The sequence below is a fragment of the Cyanistes caeruleus genome, chromosome 1 (assembly GCF_971803275.1).
Source record: "Cyanistes caeruleus chromosome 1, bCyaCae1.hap1.1, whole genome shotgun sequence".
Classification (NCBI taxonomy): Eukaryota; Metazoa; Chordata; class Aves; order Passeriformes; family Paridae; genus Cyanistes; species Cyanistes caeruleus.
Genome location: NC_141701.1, coordinates 97,793,808 through 97,813,189, shown reverse-complemented (window position 1 = coordinate 97,813,189; position 19,382 = coordinate 97,793,808). Strand labels below are relative to the sequence as shown.

The 19,382-nt window shown below is 36.9% G+C and overlaps 1 protein-coding gene across 6 annotated transcripts in view; it reads right to left on the bottom strand.

Moving 5' to 3' along the window:
- Positions 1 to 19,382, bottom strand: part of PDE1C (phosphodiesterase 1C) — a 200,250-nt gene that overhangs the window by 20,130 nt on the left and 160,738 nt on the right. For all 6 annotated transcript variants that reach the window (XM_086844064.1, XM_023919566.2, XM_086844075.1 and 3 more), the window contains 4 exons: positions 17,330 to 17,450; positions 15,977 to 16,152; positions 12,469 to 12,765; positions 8,426 to 8,500 (listed from right to left, as the gene is read on the bottom strand). In XM_086844064.1, the coding sequence (XP_086700190.1) occupies positions 8,426 to 8,500; positions 12,469 to 12,765; positions 15,977 to 16,152; positions 17,330 to 17,450 (669 nt within the window). The remainder of the gene's footprint in view (positions 1 to 8,425; positions 8,501 to 12,468; positions 12,766 to 15,976; positions 16,153 to 17,329; positions 17,451 to 19,382) is intronic.

The window sequence follows — 19,382 nt, the reverse complement described above, 5'->3', positions numbered from 1 at the left end:
TAAGAAGCAAAACGTGGAAGATCAATGAAATAATGAAGAAATATGCATCATAAGTTAATTCATTTCTGTTATCAGTATGTCTAATGGATGAGAAATTTTGGGGTGATTATTTTTTTCAAAGAAAACAAAATGCTATTTGAAGGTGCTTGCATTCTCTTTAAAGCAAGGGAAAACAGGAATAAATGCTCTTGGGAAAAAGTTTTGAATACTTGTTCAGAAAGTGAATTTAAATAACATCACTCCAATTTAGCACATGACTCAAGGCATAACATTAATTTTTCTATGAGAAGAAACAGCATTAGCATAGAAAGTATCCTGGTTTTGGAGCTTTTGCACATAATTGTGCCTAAATCATTCATTCATGAAATCAAACAATTTCTAGTCCCTTTCACACTGATGTTGAGTTTTATGTTTGCTTGACAGCTTGCATTCCACTTGACCTAGGATAACATCAGTGATGAAAGAGATTAGTTTTGGTTTAATATTTGCCTACCACCATATTATGAAAATATATAAAAGCAGATAAAATTATAATGAATACACTGTCAAAGGTTTGATTACACCAAGTAATGACTGAGTTTCCTGAATAAAGCATGTAAAAAAGAAATTAGATACTTACTGTATAAAGCCATCTAGAAGATTAGGTGCACAATCTTATTCTATATTTGATAATCAAACATAATCCAAACATCTGCATATGTTTGGGTAAAAGCTATATCATTGTTTTCATAAAGAGATGTTCCATTGTGGATGGAAACAAAAACCCCAGTCCTTTTCTAGGAGCAAGGGGGATGAGTTGTGTGGTGGGTTGACCTTGGCTAGACACCAGGTGCAACTCTACCACTCCTCTCCTAAGCTGGACATGGGCAGAGAATATATAAGGAAAGGATCATGTTTTGAGATAAGGGCAGGGAGAGATCATTCACCAATTACTGTCACAAATAAAACATACTTGACTTGGTAAAATGAATTTAATTTATTAATGAAATCAGAGTAGGCTAATGTGAAGTAAAACCAAATCTTAAAACAAATCTTTCTCCTACCCCTCCCTCCTTCCTGGGTTTAACTTTATTCCTGATTCTCTCCCTATTCCTCCACATGGCACATGGGGACAGAGAATGGAGTCTAGAGTCACTTTCTCAAACACCCCTCATGGGGAGGACTTCCCACGCACTGCTGATGGGCTTGGCCTTGGTGGGTGGGTCCATCTTGGAGCTGGCTGGGAGTGGCTCTGTCAGACATGAGGGAAAGTTCAGCGGGTTCTCAGAGAAGCCACCCCTCCAGCCCTTCCCACTGTCAAAACCTTACCATTCAAGTCAAATACAATCTTCCACAGGAAGGAGGATAATCAAAGCCAACAAAGTTTTCTGCCACATAGGTGAATTCAAATTTTGTAATAAGCACTGGGCTTCTTTGGCTGAGTGGCTAAAACAAAAAATTAGGATAATGCGTAGCTTTGGGTCAGACACAAGGAATTGGGTGTGTTTCTCACATGGCAAAATAAACGACTGTTGGAGATTGGGTTTTTTGGAGGGGAAGTGGGGTGGATAGAGAGAAAACAAAAGATCAAGCTGAGTTTTTCATCTAACTAAAAAAAAACTTTTATGTTTACCATTTACTTAATGCTGGATAAAAATGGAAAACACCATTTCAAAGCAAAAATTCTCATTTGGATTTTTTCAATATGTCTTCAGTTTTTGACAATCACTTGTTTTGAATTAGACTTAAGCTCCTAAACACTTTAGCCTGACTCAAAAAAATCCCACTTTTCAACTAATAACACATGTTGATTTTCTTCTACGTTTGTTATTTCCTGGAAGTGCCAGGATTTGAAGTTAAGGAAAGAAGTGGTTTAGAAGGAGAGAAAAGAATGATCTTCCTAGTGATGAATCAATGAATGATTATAAGTAATAAAGACTACACTTTTCAATCATGAGTATCTGGGTACCTGCCTGTTGCTTTCTCTTGTGGGGTGGGATGCCACACCTCATAGGAGTCCTATCTGGTTCCTGTAGCTGGTATGCTCAACTTGGGAGCTAGTTGTTCTGTGACTTGTTGAAGACACAATCTAAATGTCAGCAATGTCTCTTTTGAGGAGTCATTTCATATTCTTCCTTCTCCTCATGGGAAGACATGATCTTGTTTCTCTTTCAGGACTAAGTGTTGCATCTGGAAAAAGAAGCCTGACTGTCCCTGTACCAAACGTAATTCTTGCAGCTGGGTGCAAGGAGGACTTTCCTCCTGCTGAAGTGGAAAATTTCTATACGTCATCACACAGGCAAATTTTCCTAAATGGGATAAGTATTATAATAGAATCATTATCACAGCTGTATTCCCTGACTGTGCAATAAATTAATTGATGGTGGAAAATCAAGGAAGAATTTCTGTAATGCACTATGTAGGTTAAACATTCATCCATGTCTCTAGGACCATGAATGTTATCCCTGAGGAACAATGCAACAATGCCATCTCTGAGCAGAGCTATATGTAAAGGACCAGACGTAACACAGAAAAGTGTTTCCCATAAAGGTAACCACTCAAAAAATCCTAGTTAAGCTGCCTCCAGTGATGATTTTTTTTTTTTCACCATGCACCTGAATATTCCAAATATTTACTTAAATCAAGACAAATGGAATTCCCAGTCTTTCAGCTTGTCACATATATCTGTGACTTCATGTAAAGTAGAATAAAAAAGCAATCCAGCATCCTAAAGACCATGTATTTAGGTTCCTATGAATAATAAAGAGCAGGCTAAAAAAGAGACACATGAAAGTCTCAAAGGAAAACCAGGTGCTTTCCCTAAGACTTACAAACACACACTGACACATTGCAAAATCATCTGCATAATTATAAAAGATACCTTTCTACATATTCCCTGTATTCTCACGAAGCATGCATACCATGGTGATGTACTGTTTGCCCTCCCAAGATACTAACAATGTGGTTTGCAGTTAGCTTCAAAGATCACGTTCATCTGCTATTAAAACTGCATAAAACCTTCTTCAGAGTGCATTATTCTATGCAAATCCCAGCTTGCCTCAGGTGCCACTTGCTAAATTCGGCAAACTGTTTCTTTCAAGAGAGCACAAGAAGGATTTTAAAAAGCACAGAAGCTATTCCACCTTTCAGTTATCCTATACTGCAATACGATGGAACAATTGCTCAGCAGAGATAAATTACAGTGAAATATGTCTTTTTGGAAGGCAAAGTGCTTTTGTGTTTCAAGCAAGTTTTTCCAGAAGCTAATAAGGCTTCCTGATTTGTAACTTGAGGCCATAGCTGTTAATGTAATTCAAGTAACAGGCCATAAAAAAGAAGTGAGAAAAGGAAGGGAACTATCTTTAATAAGTAGACTAAGACTACGGTTAGATTCCAATTTGCCTGTGCTGCTGAATTATGACACATAATATGAAGAACACTATCAAGCAGCAAGGAGAAATACTATGTGTTTGCCTTACAAACTGAAATGGATTTTTTGTTTCTGACAATAATGGAGAGATCAGCCTATCTTTTGAAACAGAATTAGAAATGGTACCATTATTTATATGACCTATAAAAGGTAATTTACCTTTTTACGTTTCTCAAGGAGACATAGACAAATGCTTTTCATTTTATATTTGAGCAACCTGTTTTAAAACAACATCAGAATCATGAATATTACATAAGCAGGATTTCATCAGAAGTCTGCTTAGTGGTCATTGCTATGTAGTGGTCTTGGCTAGATCAACACAAAGATTGTATCTTGCAGAAAGCTGCAAGGACAGGCAATATTAAATGGTTGAGAAGTTATGACAAATGAAGCTGGGAAGAATCCTGTTAATTCAACTCTCTCAGAATAATTGTGGAGCCCTCATCATGGCATCTTCTCACCACCATGTTCCTATACCAAAGGAATTGTCAGATAAAATTCTGTGCCAGCTACTCTGCCACTTGATATTTGGGACAGCTGGGACAGAAAGAAATGAAGGCTTTAACTTAATAATCAAAAAATTTTCACTTCCTGATGAAGAAATCATTATCAAAAAAAATTAGGCAGCTTTACATGTTGGCATGGGCAATGTAAAGAACTCAAAAGAAGAGCTTTTAACTACTGATAAGCAACATTTTATCTTTAAAAAAATCAAAATAAAGAAAACTAAAACCTCCATCTATGTAATACAGTCCGAATATTAAAAAGGTTGCATGTAGTACCATATTACATTATATTATAGTGACTATATTCTATTCTGTTGTGTTGCACTGTATAGAAGAATGTAGTACTGAAAGAAACCTGTCAAAACACAGGTTTCGATTTGACCATGAGGTGGCAGCCCTGCTCATCACATAGCCAGAGCACATTGAGCTTTCATTTCATGTACTACCTGTCGAAGATGCAAATATCTTGTATATTTTCGTGCTAAAACATGCATGTTACCACTAGAGTAATACACTCCTAGGACAAACATACAAAAAAGGTACCTTTTATTTATGTACAATTGGTATCTGAGAGTATATTTGATTGAATGGACTGTGTTTTCTCCAAAACAAGAAGTTACACTGAAAATTTTGGATTAGTATTGCAGAACCTTTTCCCTTCCAGAAAAAAAAATGAGGACGTGGTAGAAACAACCTGTGAAAGCATTAATCATAGGATCATACAGTCAGAATAGTTTGGATTGCAAAGGGACCTTTAAAGGTCATCTAGTCCAGCTCCACAGCAATAAGCAGGGACATCTACAACTAGATCAGGTTGCTCAGAACCCTGTTCAACCTGATCTTGAATGGTTCCAGGAATGAGGTTTCTACCACCACAATGGACATAATGTTTCAATGTTTTGCCACAATAACTGAAAAAAATTTCTTCCTTATATACTGTCTGTAATGGGGAAGAATCATTTTCTCATTTGCTGTATTTTTATGAGAAAAAAATAATATTTCAAAAAAGAAAGGTTGGAATGTCAAGAAAAATTATGTCCATGGGGCTGCTTATAATTTTCCATTCAAAGACTTACCAAGCAATAATTTCACATGAAAAATTCCGTTTTCCAGAATTTAACAATTTTTGAAAACAACAGTTTTCAAAAGTTTAATATTCTCTCCCACAGGAAACACTTGATGAACTACTTGTGCTGATGATGTCTCTGACAGGGATGTATCTTTATTTGGGAAATGGCATCCCCTTATTTATTTTCTTGAAACTAAGGAAAAGGACAATAGTGAGTAGCAAGCAGTATCTCCCACAGAAAAAAAAAACCCACAAAAATAAACAAAAAAACTCCCAACCAATAATATGATCAAATTAACATGAGAAGAAGACTAGTCTATATTCAAGAGACTTGCACAGGATTTTGAAGCAGCTAAGTCTGAAATCCAAGATATGACTGCAACTTACATAGTCACTCTCAAACTAGCTTTATTGCAGTTGGATAGAATTAGTCATACAAAGGTCTGGCTAGACACATAGTTCCTCACACAGTGAGTTTGATCCTTGTTCCTGGAGGCATGCCCATTTGAGTATTTTTTTGTAGCTTCACGGTAACTGACACAGAAGCTACATTTCACACCTGTGACTACAGGGTAGACATGTAGTTTCAACATCTTTGTGTCAACATAACTAGATTTTCTGTGTATCTCTAGTTACTAGGCTTCCCAGGTAGTAGAAGGACAGACATACTAGAATTATTTTGGCATGTATGTATGCCTATAAGTAAATATTACAATAGTTTCCTTTGTATATAGTTTAAAAAGCAAGTTGGATACATATCCTACAAAGATTTATGCAAAATAGAGTCTGCAGCTTTCTTTTCTGGGTGCAGGACAGAGTAGGGCAGAGTGTCGTCAGTTGGCTTCAGGATTTCAGTTGATGCAAAGGGGTAGTGGTGAGAAAGCTGAAGCTCTTATGTTAAACATACACAAATGGGCCTGTTTAATACAAATACTCCCCAACTACACACCGAACAGAGGTTGTAAAACCCAAGTACCCCTGACCCTGAAAAAAAGTCCAGGCTGAGTTTCACCCACCAGCAAATTACATGTGGTGAGCACATTATACCCATAATCTCAATCTTTCTAATTCTTAAATCTTTCTTTCCAGCATGTGACGTGTGAAAGACCACGCACTGGCCCAAGAGAAAGCATATGTTCAAGTAAACAGTCTGCAAAGAACTATGTATTATCCATGGATAATGTTCCTTTCTCCACACCCCTCACATGATGGGTAAGGAGATTTGCTCTGGAGTGTTTAATGGACAGAACAGGTTGTGCAGTATTTGGCAAAGCAGAAGCACCATTCCAGTGTTTTTCTTTCTGAGATGCACAATTCACAATATTTATTCTGATTTTTATCAATTAGATAATTAGCTATAATCTGCCTCTACACTGTCTGAATGAGAAACAGTCAGCCTACAAATTGTTTTTGCATGGCTAGAGTTGCTTATTCACTGTAATCAATTGGCCCCATGGTACTGGTCTTTTCCCTAAGGAGATGAACTTAGCTATCTCTTACAGGAGAGCAAATACAAATATAAATAACACCAAAGATAAGCAACTTGAAAAGAACCAAATTCACATCCTTGATCTTCAATCTTAAGTTAGTATGATATTAATTTCTTGGTTCTCCAGCCCAAATTAATATGTGGCCCTAATCTTTCTAAGAACTTGAGAATGAAGGTGTTCAAATGTAACCTTTTCCTTAGAGAGTCATGGGTCTTCTTTCTTGGCTGAGCTGGTGTTCTTGAGTCCTCCTATAAAAGTCCCACTGTTTCTGCATTCACCTGGTCCTGCAAGGAAGCAGCCTTCCAGCACAACTGCTGCTCAGCCATCACCCGCCAGAGCAGGGAGAGCAGTCATTCTGCCCATTAATCTTTCTGGACTCTTGATAGTTATATACAGAACTGCACATACTCATGAAAATCTTTAGTCAACTATTATTTCAGTATCTGTGCTTAATTTCTGCATGACTGCAGTAAGAGCTGTGATTGGTACTTGTTCAAGACTGTTTTCCTGACACACATTTAATTCAAGTATATAAGTAACATGACCTCTCAACAAAAGAACTGATTTTTTCTAAACAAGTGTTACTAAGGAGCTTCTTAAGAAAAGGTTCATAAATATGTGTCTGAAATTAATACATGCTTCTAGATAAAATTTTCTACATGTTTTTCTACATGTTGAGGTATTATATTTTCATCCTATTTATCACTCATAGTAAATACCACTTGCTTTGCTAGAGCAGTAGGAATTTAAATAACTTTGATGGTTTCAACCATCAAAACAAAGCACTGTATTATTTATATTTAGGAATAGTAACATTTCAGTGAATTTCACTGATACATACACAAAGAAAATGCTAGAAAATTTGTTTGCATTTATTTTGCTACCTAATAATTCAGCAATTGTCTTTGAAGCAATGTGGGTTCAAATACCATCTCATAGACCTGTGGTATAGGGGTGAGGAAGTGCAAAAGTGTAAAAGCGCTGCAGAACTTAGAGATGTTATGGATGCTAACTGTGAAGCAGGGAGCACGGTGCCTGTGGAATAGCAGGCCACATAACTTTCACAGTCTTGCCTAAGAAAGTGGCCTGGGAAATCATAAGGAGGAATTAAAACAATCCTCAGAGATAGAAGACAGCCTTGCAGGTGCTGTTTGTCTGTTCCTTGTTTTCTTGCAAGAGAAGGTCGAGAGGTGTTGTACCCCACTGACCAATGATGGTGATGAGTTAGTTTACTAACCAATAAGGGTTTTCTTTTCTGTACTTTCACATATCGGTCTATAACAAAGATCTGAGGCAATAAACTGGGAGAAATTCTCCAGTTTGACTCCACAAGAGAGTCTGTGTCGGTCTTCTTGCTGTTCCAAATAGAGCAACAAGATGTTTTTTCCAAATTGATGAGGCTGCTAAAATATCTGTGGACCTCTACACTAGGCTGACTCCATTAAATTATTCCCACGTGCCCATGAAACCATCCTGTATCGCTACTGAGTTCAAAAATGTTTCAGCAGTCTCCCTTTTCAATAGCATCATTAATAGAACCTCTTGTGCAGCATTTTTCTTTCGTCTGTTTTCTTCATGTCCAATGCAACCTGTCCTTATAGACAGAAGAATACAGCCTGAAGAAAGTCAGAAGGGTAGAATCTCACAAATCTGCATTTCCTATTAAGCAACTCTAGTAATCCAGGATTTTTCTTTCAGCCACTGCACAAAAATTGATGGATAAGGCTTACCAGCAGAACTAAGTATTATGTGAACTAGGCATTATGTGAAAGGAATGATTTTCCCTCAGAATGCTTCAATGGCTTTTTTAAAATCTAATGACTGTTTCTGTTAAGTTTGTTTCTGCTTACCACACTTTTTTGTTTGTTTTAGAATAAACTGGAGGTGTTTATGAAACAATAGATTGCATATAAAAATGAGTGTCAAAAATGCAATAAAATGTTATCCTTACCATCTGCTTTCTTTGATTCTTCCCCCACACTAAACTTATCTTTTCTGTCCAATTTGTCGTCTTCCTTTAATTCACCTGGAAAGAAGCAATAAGAAACAATAAGAAACACTATAAACATTTTAATGCAGAGTGCATTTTAATGTTTATAACTCAATGAAATTGCAACACCCAAAGGAGATGGTGTTCCTTAGGAGGAAAGGTCTGAGTTCAAAAAGAACTTAATTAACATATTTTCATAGAACAAAGCACCAGAAAAAAATATCCAACTCCTACAGATAAGCAAGTTTTAAATCCTTTTAAATCTGTACAATTCCTCTGATTGTGTGTGGGCCATTAAAACCTGATCATAAGCTTCATTTCAGAATTAGAAGTCTAAAACATTTATGCTTTCCAAAGAAATAAAATCCTTCAAGGATTCACCACAAGTGTATGTTTTAAAGAACCATCTTAGATATTCTGAACAGGCCTATGTAATTTTGCCTTTCTTTCTCTTAGCAGATTCCTTTATCCACAGATTTGTTTGTATTGGTATCAGGGAACAATCATCCTAGCACTGACCATTGCCTTTAGAGTCTATGTAGCAAACCAAAAAAATCAAGGCCTTTGGCAGGGCAATGGTTCATGCAGAATGAAAATAGCAACTTAATATGGGGTGTATTTTATGAAGGAATGTCAACCAAGAGTGACTCTTTTTTTTTTTTTTTTTGCCATAAAGTACATCAGACCTTACCAGACTATCCCTTCACTGAATGAGAATGCCAAATGCTAGATCAAATAAAAACTTATATGGAAAGCCGTGGCAGAACAGAGCTATTTCAGCTGCAGTGTCCAAACAGCAAGAAAGGTCTTTTTCCTTTTGTGATGCACACCTCAAAACAAAAAGCTGTAAAAGTCTCACTTCAGAATTCTGTAAATGTGACGCTGTATTACAGTGATGCTTATTCAATTTATATTACTATTTTTGTTACTATAACTACTTCCCAGCCTTTGAATCAAGATTAAAGGCATTAAGTGTTAAAGAATATACGATCTGCCTTCAAAATTCTCATAGGCAGTGGATATTTATTTTTGGAACAGCTCAAAAAAAAAAAATTGTAGAGAAATGAGGTCTCCCTCTTCCACAGTGTGCCTTAACCATTAGCATATCCATTATTCTTGTACGGTAGTGGATCAATCTCTCTCTCCAATTAAGCTTCATCATAGTATCAAAGAGTATAAAAGAGGAATGGTTTTCAAACCCTAAAATATTTAACAAGATGGAACCAAAGCATGTTCTGTTCAGTTTTTATTCAAAACTTTTCATGTTTATCTTCCTAAGCTCACTGGGTGGGTGAAAAAAAAAAAAATGGGTGCAAGGCAATACAGGACAAGCAGCACCCTCCTCAACTGATCACACTACCACTGACTTGGGGTCTTTGTACAAAGAGGTTATGAGCAGATCCAACAGGGTTTAGGTGTCTGATGAAGGTGGTCTTAAAAAGAAAGGGGGACAATCTTCAGGAACTGAAACAAATATGCACATAGAAAAGCACAAAAGTATTCTTGCATTTCCTCCACCATCATACAGCTGATGGTAATGATGAACTAACAAAACTTTTTTGACCATTGCATAAACAAGTTGCTAAGTGTGTGCAGGAAAAAATGTTGGCTATCTACACATGCACTATTTCAGAGTTCCATATCTCAAACTCACCTGATAGCATAATTTCTGAACTTTCAGTGAATATTATGAAAAGGGGACTTTCGAGTAATGTAGATATTACATTACATTGTCATACTGCCAGCAGCAGAGCAGAATAATGATCATAATGATCTTTTCAAACAGATTACAGAGGCAGAGAAATAATAAGACAAATACATTAGATGATATATATTAACATATAGACATAAAGGAAGCTGTGGTAAATCTAGGGATATGAATGTTAAAATTTCATCAGTCCCCAGAAACTCTTCCGTGATTGTTCCTCATAAAGGTCTTGTCCCATAAATAAAGGAGCAGAAATTCTTTTCCTGAGGAAGACGCTAATTTCCAGAAATCACTATAATTCCTTTCAGAGCACTTTTGACACTTTCAGCCGAGACACATTGCCAAAAAAAGGACTAACAAAATCACTAGAGTGTTGGGGAGGATGAAACAGGGAAACCTAATGAATATGATTGTGTAGCAAAAGATTCTGAAAACATGAAGCCTAAAATCGAAGTAGAAATGAGAGCTAGCTTTGGGTCATGGGATACTGAGTGCTAGTTAATAAATATCCAAGGAGCAATAGTCGTGCCAGCTAAAGGAGAATCCCTGTTGATGAAACAATGTCCTTCTGCAGATAGAGAATCCAAAGGTCAAGCAGCAAGAGAAGAATTTGTGAAGCTTTTAGAGTTTGAAATGTAACACTGTATGGTAATATAGTAGTTCCTATAGGGTATATGTATATTCTTCAGTGGGTGTGTCTCGTAGTGATTGGTTACTGGGAGTTAGAATATTCACTATAAAAAAGCATATATTGTATTGTAACAAGAACTTCGCTCTCTTATTCTGCCCACTATCTTAACTCTCTTGTGTTCTCTCTTACTCCTCTCTTGTTTCCCCCTTTCTCTTAAGCCTCCCTTGTTCTCCCTGTTCTCTCCCTCTTACTCTTATTTCCCCCTCCCTCTCTTTAACTTCTCTTCTCTTGCTCTCCCCACTCCGCTCTCTCTCCCTCCATGGCCACGTGTACGCCGAGGCTGGCGGCGGATACAGGTCTCTTCCTCCCTTTACCCATATAATAAACTGCTTATACCTGAACAGCTAGACCCTGGAGAAGTCTCTCACCCTGAGCGAGTGTTTTGTACATCTATACTAGAGCACACATAATCCCCATATTGTTAGAAGCAGGCAAAACTAAGGATTGCAGAAGAAAAGTCTGGTGAAGACTAACTCGCATTTCATATGTCCCTGACCTTTTTGTCTTCCTGAGGGTCCCATTCCTGTTCACACATGTAACACTGTCTGAGAAAAATCCCATGAATCAGAGAGAATGACAGCTTTGATTCCCACAGCCCTTCCAATCTAAAAAAAACTCTTAATTATGAAGGAATTACTGGGAAAAGCCAGCAACCCTGAGAATGATATCAGGAATTTTTCAAACAGAATTTTCAGCATCTCCTGCCATTTAAACTCACTACTTGAGCCTGGACTTTCAAAGCCTAAATGCTCATTCAGTCTTTTTCTAAGAGGAGGCTTCTAAGTGGTTTTTCCACTAGTTTTGGACTGCATGGTACTAGCCAAGTTTGTGATAAGATACATGTGGCTGTACTGCCATTTTTTGATATTGGATCCAGAGAGCAGGAGCTGTGCAGGAAAGGACAGTGAAATGGCCAAAAGACAAGTGATCTCTGCGGTTTAATAAGTTTTTTTAATGTTTAATGGAATTTTCAGACATTTTTTCCACTTCTTTTTGGGTGCAGAATGGGGTTCTTATTTTAACTCAGTTCCACAGCAAGTTAAAATAACCGGAATAAAATTTCTGTAAAAAAAAACCTCAAAAAATAAAGGCTAGTGATTGTCCTTATAAAAAATAAACGCAGCAAAGGAAGGATAGATGAAATAAATCCTAAAAATAGAGAGGAGAAAAACTGGTTGTTCCAAAACATATTTCCATCTGAGGCTCAAATCAAAGATGCCTTTAATTTGCTTTAAAATGGGTTTATAAGGCAACTTAGGCTTCTCCTCTGTCAGTTACTCAAGCAATGAAGATGTCCATTGAAGCAGGAATATTTTTTTCAGCTTTCCATGCTGTGTATCATAACAGGCTAAATTAGTTTTTTCAGTTCCATGAAAAAACTAATTTTTCCTTTTTTCCAAGCAGGGATGCTAAACCCTATCTACAGAAGAACACTACTTGGAATTTAATTTAGGTTCTGATTCCCATATGTTGCTGACTATGCCTATATTCAGGAAGAGACTCTGGGCTGAAGAATGCTTTTTCAGGACATCAGGTTCCCCCACCACTATGGTGAGATACTGGTTTTAGGGCTGATTTATGTTTCAGTAGGAGAAGAGAACTCACCATTCTGGACGTGCTGTTTCTCTTCTTCCACAGTATGATGAGGATACATTTTCTTATCTGTCCTAGGTGCATTTTTCTCTTGATGGGCTTCATGTGTGCTCATACCACTTTGCCAGGTGCCATTTACAGGATTCTTACTGGAATCTGCACTTTTGCTTTCCCCGGGATTTGGTTCTTTGCTCTTTTCTGTCTTTGCTTCTGTGACATCTTCACCTGGCTTCCTATCCTGTTCATCTTTTTCCTTTTCATCTGTTCCCTGACCAGCATTTTCCTCTGATTCTTTCTTAGCTTTTTCTTCTGCATCCTCAGCAAAGAGAGAAGCCAAAAAAGGGAAAAAAATCACAACTATCAGTCAATTTGACAAGAACAACACACATATCTAAATCTACTTCAGATTTTCATGTGCAAACAAATTTACTTAGATAAATATAGAAACTGATTTGACAATGGAAAAAGAACATAGGAGGACATTTAACAAAATATTCTGAAAAGAACCCCCCTGGTTGTCCTAAATGTATTTTATGCACATCCTTTTTTTACCATATAAAGTTCACCTTTGAAAAAGTAGTTCTTCAAAATTCTTAAAAGGCAAAAAGAAATACTAGCTACTGAAGGCTGTAGGGATGTCTCACAGATTTCACAGAATATTCTGAGTTGGAAGGGATCCATAAAGTGCACCTCTTAAGTGAATGGGCCATACAGAGGTCAAGTCCATGCTCTAACCAACTGAGCTAATGTCAAGGTCTCATGGCTTACAGGATTCCTCTCATTTGGGGATCTGAAAAAAAAAAAGCTTTGTTCTGCATCTGAACCACAGGATAAAACTTTGTCTCAGGAGAATTTGGCTTGCTAAAACACCATTAGATAAGTGTCTCTTGTCAAAAGTAGTGTCAGAAAATACTTTATCTAAATGGTGCTTTGTACAACAGAGTGTTTGTCTAGTGTTTTTTTCATTGCTCTTTAATGATGATCATCTAGGCAAAAAAAAACCTCCAATCAGTAATAAACTCACTTTTCCCACACAGTAAGAGAATTTTTTTATAAATATCATACTCAGGATGAAAACAGCTCACTGAGGCTTCTAGGGACAATGCCATTACCAAAGGGAATACAGTATTTTACAAATAATTTAATAATAATATTAGCTACAAAAATAGCAATAATAGGTTCCTTCCTTTCAGATCCCAAATTTTATTTTCTGTCAACAAACAGTAAATGTTTATGTATTCTCTTAATAATATTTTTTTTTTATTAGCAATGCATCTTGGTTGCAAGACACCAGTTTGTCAAGGGTCAGCAATTTAAGCCCCTGATGTGTGGTAGGCCTTGCTACAAGACAGTCAAGGAGAGTGGTGCAGAAACCTGTTGCAAGTCAAGAGAAAATAGCATCTGAGCAAAGATACTGATGCCAGTGGTCTGGAGTCCAAAAACAGTTCCTTTGTCCTTAGCCCAGACAAAAGCATGCTGGGCCATATGTTTGTGTAACACTTTCAGGATTAAAAAAAATATGCATGCTTGTACTGCTAAATGTATCTAAAAAGACAGAAATTATGTAAAAGTCTCCCACAGGTCAGTCTTGCACATAGGATTTTTATATAGCTTATGCTTAGTCAAGAAAATACCTGGTACCTGTTGAAATTAAATTCTTAAAACTAGTTACCTGTATTGTAATTTGTAATTTCATTCACTCAACTCTCCTATACCACAAAACACTGAACATGCTAAATGTTTTGCTTGTTTGGTTAGCTTTAATTTGGTCCATAAGGAATTGCTAGGTATTAAATCAAACAAAAAAACAAAAAGAGAAACAAACAAACCACAACAAAACAAAAACAAGCAAACCCCCCCAAACACATACACACAAAAAAAAACCAGCAACAAACAAACAGAAAAGAAACAACCCACAAAAACACCAGGGAAAAAATAGCACCAAAAGCAAACAAACAAACAAAAAAGTCCCTGGGAAATAAACATGTTTTGAATTATAGTTATGTTTTTATTTTCATGGAATGCCTAGAAAGTGTTTTTCATTAATAGCAAGTTTTAATCACAAAGGAAAATTTGTTTTTGAATAATGCATGTTTTCCTGAACCTTTAGACAGGTCTTTCAGTAGGAGAGGAAAAATCTGCTCTGGCGTTTTAGAGAACTATGCCAAATCCCTAAAGTCACAGCCACATAATACATTAAAATCAAACTCCTTCCATTTATATAAAATAAAACAACTGCATTAAATAAGGGATTGAGCAAGAACCATTCAGATCAGAGAACAATTTGTATCACAGTTTCATGAAGAAAAGAAAAACCAGTGAAATAGTCCTCCTTTTTTTTGTTTCAAATCTGGTCTAAATCATCTAAGGATTCTAGGATACATTGGGAAATCATCCATACCCTTGAGCAAAAGGGCAATTACACCTAAATAATTCTTAAAATATGGTTCTCAGTACTTCCAAAAGAACTCCAATAATAGAGATTTGCTAATGTCTAACTTATTAGACATTATAAAAATACCTATAATAACCTGCCAGCTTTTTCTTAATGGTCGGGGTATTTGAGTAAAAAATAATTTCCTTATTTTGAAGCTGCAGTAGTCTTCAAAAAGCTGTTTTCAGCTATATACTTCCTTAGCTATAAACAAGTTATCACAATTTTCATTGCTGTACTCTGCATTGTCTACAAGTGGTTCATATGGTTTTTTTTAAACTGTAGTGGCCAAAACTGGACACAGAACCACTGAGGACCTTGTTACTGCTGAAAAGATGAGAAGAATGACAGAGGGGTCTTAGAAGCAAAGCCTTTTGAGGGGTTTTTTAGTGTCTGGGTTGGGGGGCGTGTTACTTTGCTTTGCTCTGCTTTGCTTTGCCTTGCTTTGCCTTACCTTGCCTTGCTTTGCTTTGTTTTGTTGGGTTTTTTCAGTGGTGGTGGGATGTTGGTTGGGCCTTTTTTCAGTTTCCTGACAGTATTGAGCCCTGGTCAACCTTCAACCAACACAGCCCTCATTTTCTTCTGAAATGTTTGCAGTCCTTCTCAGACTGATAACGTCACACACATTTTCAGTTTAGTTCCTAATTAATTTTCCAAGTTATGACCAGAAGTATGAAACTAGCTGGGAATAGAGAATATCCATCTCCCCTGAACTAACCCCCAACTACCAACCATCTCTAAAACTACCACCCACTTTCAAGCTGTACAATGAACAATTGATAAACCTATATTTACAAATACCATTCCAACTATTTTTGCACCCTCTGAGTCTGATTTGTGACTTCAGAGGAATTCCCTTTAAATTTTTTCTCCTCCCATTTTTCGCATCCTCTTCATTATGTATACTTATAAGAAGAATATAATTCACAAGTGAGTCACAATGTCCCTATCTTTCTGAATTCAGAGTGGCTTATTGAATTCAATAGGTGGATTGAAACTAACAGTTTGAGAATGGTTAAGCTGAAGACGAGCTTGAAGAAGAAGAGGTCAACAGAATTTTATAATTTCACTAACAAAGGCTGTTACCTTTGGTGGCTTGTGCTTTCCATTTCTCCCTGTTCTGCTGCACCACCTCAGTCCAGGTGGCTTTAAAACATTTGAAGTCCACAGTGAGTATTGAGCAGTTGGGTGAGGCACTTCCTTCGGACCCAGTGACATTGACACTTGATCTTTTAACTCCAGAGGGACTAATGCTATTCAAACTGGGACACAATATCACAAAACACAGAAGAAATCAGTATCCCATACACTCAAATACAGCTAAGAAAAAATAATAATTGAAAGTCAGATAACAGAGCTACCTATGAAAAACTAAGCTTGAATCCCTTATCCTTCCCCTCTCTCCTGCCCCAGGCCAACCAATATTAAATCAAAGAGTGCAACCTCAGCCAGTCTTAGAAATAAAGGGCTTTTCCCCATCTATTATTTTGGCATTCATTCTCACTAAGAAATAGAATCACTCGAAGTGCTGTAACTATTCTTGTGTGTATCTCCACTCCCTAAATATTACTGGAGAGTCAGACAATTCTAGAAATCAAATATGTCACAAGAGGACTTTCCTATATTTCACCAATGGGAGGTATTAGGCACAGGTCAGTTTCTGTCAAGGGCTTGGTGACCTCAGCTGAGACTCAGGCATTTATTTCTGTTACAGATCCTGCAGTTGACTTTTGATACTTTATTATGAACATTTTAATGAAGGCAGCAAAGTTACTGACATAGAAAGATGTTAGTGTTTGGTCTCTGTTTGCTCAAGAGCAAAGTGACCTGGGGGAGCGAATCCTGACTTGATAGCATTACTCTAGGAAGCACTAGCCATGTAGTATTTGAATCCTAAGATATGCCTTGTCAATTAAAGTACTAAAAGAGCAGTATCTAAAACAGCAGTGCAGGTTGAACAGACCAAGACTTCCTACATCTAAACTCCAGGTGAATTGTGGTGGTTCTTCACACATTTGCATAACCCTAAACACTGTCAAAAAAGTGTGCTTATTCTTTTTATCCATCATTTGGGTTTCAATCCCATTTATAATTCTAGGCATGAAGAAACAAGTGCCTCCCAGTTATCCTCATTACTTTCTCTCTGACATTAGTGACTAAGAGAGCACTGAGTGTATCTGAGTGCATGGCTACAAACATTTGTGCTCCTTGCCTTAGAAGGGATGACTCAGGCTGACGCCACCCTCCTCCCTCTTGGACCTCCTCCGGGCTGGACTTTTCCTGCACAAAGTCACCTCATGAGGTGAGCTGTGGTGTTGACAATGCAGATATGAGTCTTTAAACCACAAGAAATCATACACTGTAGAGGAGGGAAACCAGGGCAGTTGATTGCAAGGGCAGGTCATACAGAATGAAGGGAGAGGGTGCAAAGCTATTCACCTGGAACGCCTAAATCCAGACATGCCAGAGTGGGAAGCTTCATCAATTAGAGGAGTCACAATTTTCTCTGTCATGTCAGTCAGCACAGTAAAGGTGGGTTCCACAATGAAATCAATGAAACCTGAACAGAAACACAAGCAGAGTCAAGCAGGAGGATTTATGTGGAGTTCCTCTTCAATGACTACAGATGACCACACTGTAAATTACAGTAAAAAAAAATTATAACTTGAAAGAGGGATAGACAAATACTAGAAAGGGAAAACTGAGTTATACATTAATCCCTGACCCAAGACCCTCAATATAGCATGCATTAAAAGGTACCTACTTAAACACTGGAAAGAAACTTTGGCAAATCAGAACATAAGCAGACTAATCAAGACTTGTTTTATAAGAGTAGCGAAGTCAAATCGAAGAACATTGAAGTCAAATTCCTATAGATTTTGATAAAACTTTAAAGTAAAGCTCAACTTCAAAGAACTCTCTCAAAGAAAATAATTGTAACAGTAATAATACCAGTAAGCTTAAACCACTCTTACTGCTTATCAGTATGTTGCTATGGATTATCTCTCCTCAGTGCTTGGCGAGCTTCCTCCTTGTTGATAATAAAACAGATCTAGGTGCTTTCCCCACATTTTTTAATATTAGAAAAAAAGTGGAAAAAAATAAAGACCCAAATATTTTCTACTTCAATATACAATTTAACAGAGATTAATATGGCTCTGATCTGAACGTTGGGAAAAGCATACTGAAGAGCCCTATGGTCTGAGATGAAGGAAAATCCAAACTGCATGAATAAAATGTGAATATGAGTAGCTTAGAGTAGCTTACACATTTCTCTAACTAATTTAGCACTTCACTTATGAAATTACTTAGTGCTGCAGGTAGCCAAGAAAACAACTTAGTCCTTAATCCCTCCTAAGGCACATTGAAATCCAGGTTACAATTACTACTGTTACAAATCCCTACGATTACATTTTTTAAATATTTTTTAATTATCAACAATTATTTATTCATTAATAATATTGTAATTTCTCTGACCAGGTCATGATATGTTTCCATTGCACTGGTGATTCTAGGTGATAACTGAACAACAAAAGAAGAGATCATGTGGTTCAGGCATCTGAATTCACAGGTGCATCAATCCACATCTTGAGTGCAAAGCAGTTGACATCCTCCTAGTTCCATTTCTCTGCCCATATTTTTGCTAAATTTCTAAAAGGATTGATTTTTAGGTGTATTTTCATGCCAATCAAATTAAAAATGTTACTTTCAAGTAACATTTTGTAAATCTGGGGACACATGCAGTCTTATCTGAATATCTGAATCATGTGCCTCCATAACACTTATCTCAGTTATGGGTCAGTCTTATCTATTAAAATTAATAAAAAAAAAGAATTCCCATGTAGTTAATCAGAAATGCATGCAGTATAAACCTTGAAGAGGAAATTGTATGCTAGATCACAGCCCAGACAGTCCCAGCAAACTTCATATAATTTTTTTAAGCACTAAACATTTTACTGACAGAGAGCAGTGTTAAGCATGCAACAGAAATCCTAGGACAATGAGAACTTGGTTTACACATTTGTGTGTGTCTCTGTCTATATGTCTCTTCTATTCCCCTTCACTCTAAATCTTATTTGCCACTTAATGACCAAAGAAACCCAAGTCATAGTACCTTGTCATTCTGCTGAGCAAGTAATACCACTGCCATTTGCTTCTTCACCACTAACAACCCTGAGACATGCAAATCTCTGCTATCAGGCACATGAATGTGTCACTAACTTCAGCAGCAAGACAGTGGGATATCTTTTGTGAGATACTGAACAATTGCACATAAACACATTAAACAGCAGTGTTTAAGAATCAAGTTTTCCCTCTGAGAGGTCTTTCATCTTATCAAAAAAGATAAGCAGAGGTGCCAAAAGGAACACAGGTAAAAAACTCAGATACATAGGACAACTTTTCTTTGATAAGTTACATTTTTCCCCTCTACTCCCTTTAACATAAATAAGTTATTCAGCTATGTTACCTTAAAATAGTTATTATAATAAAG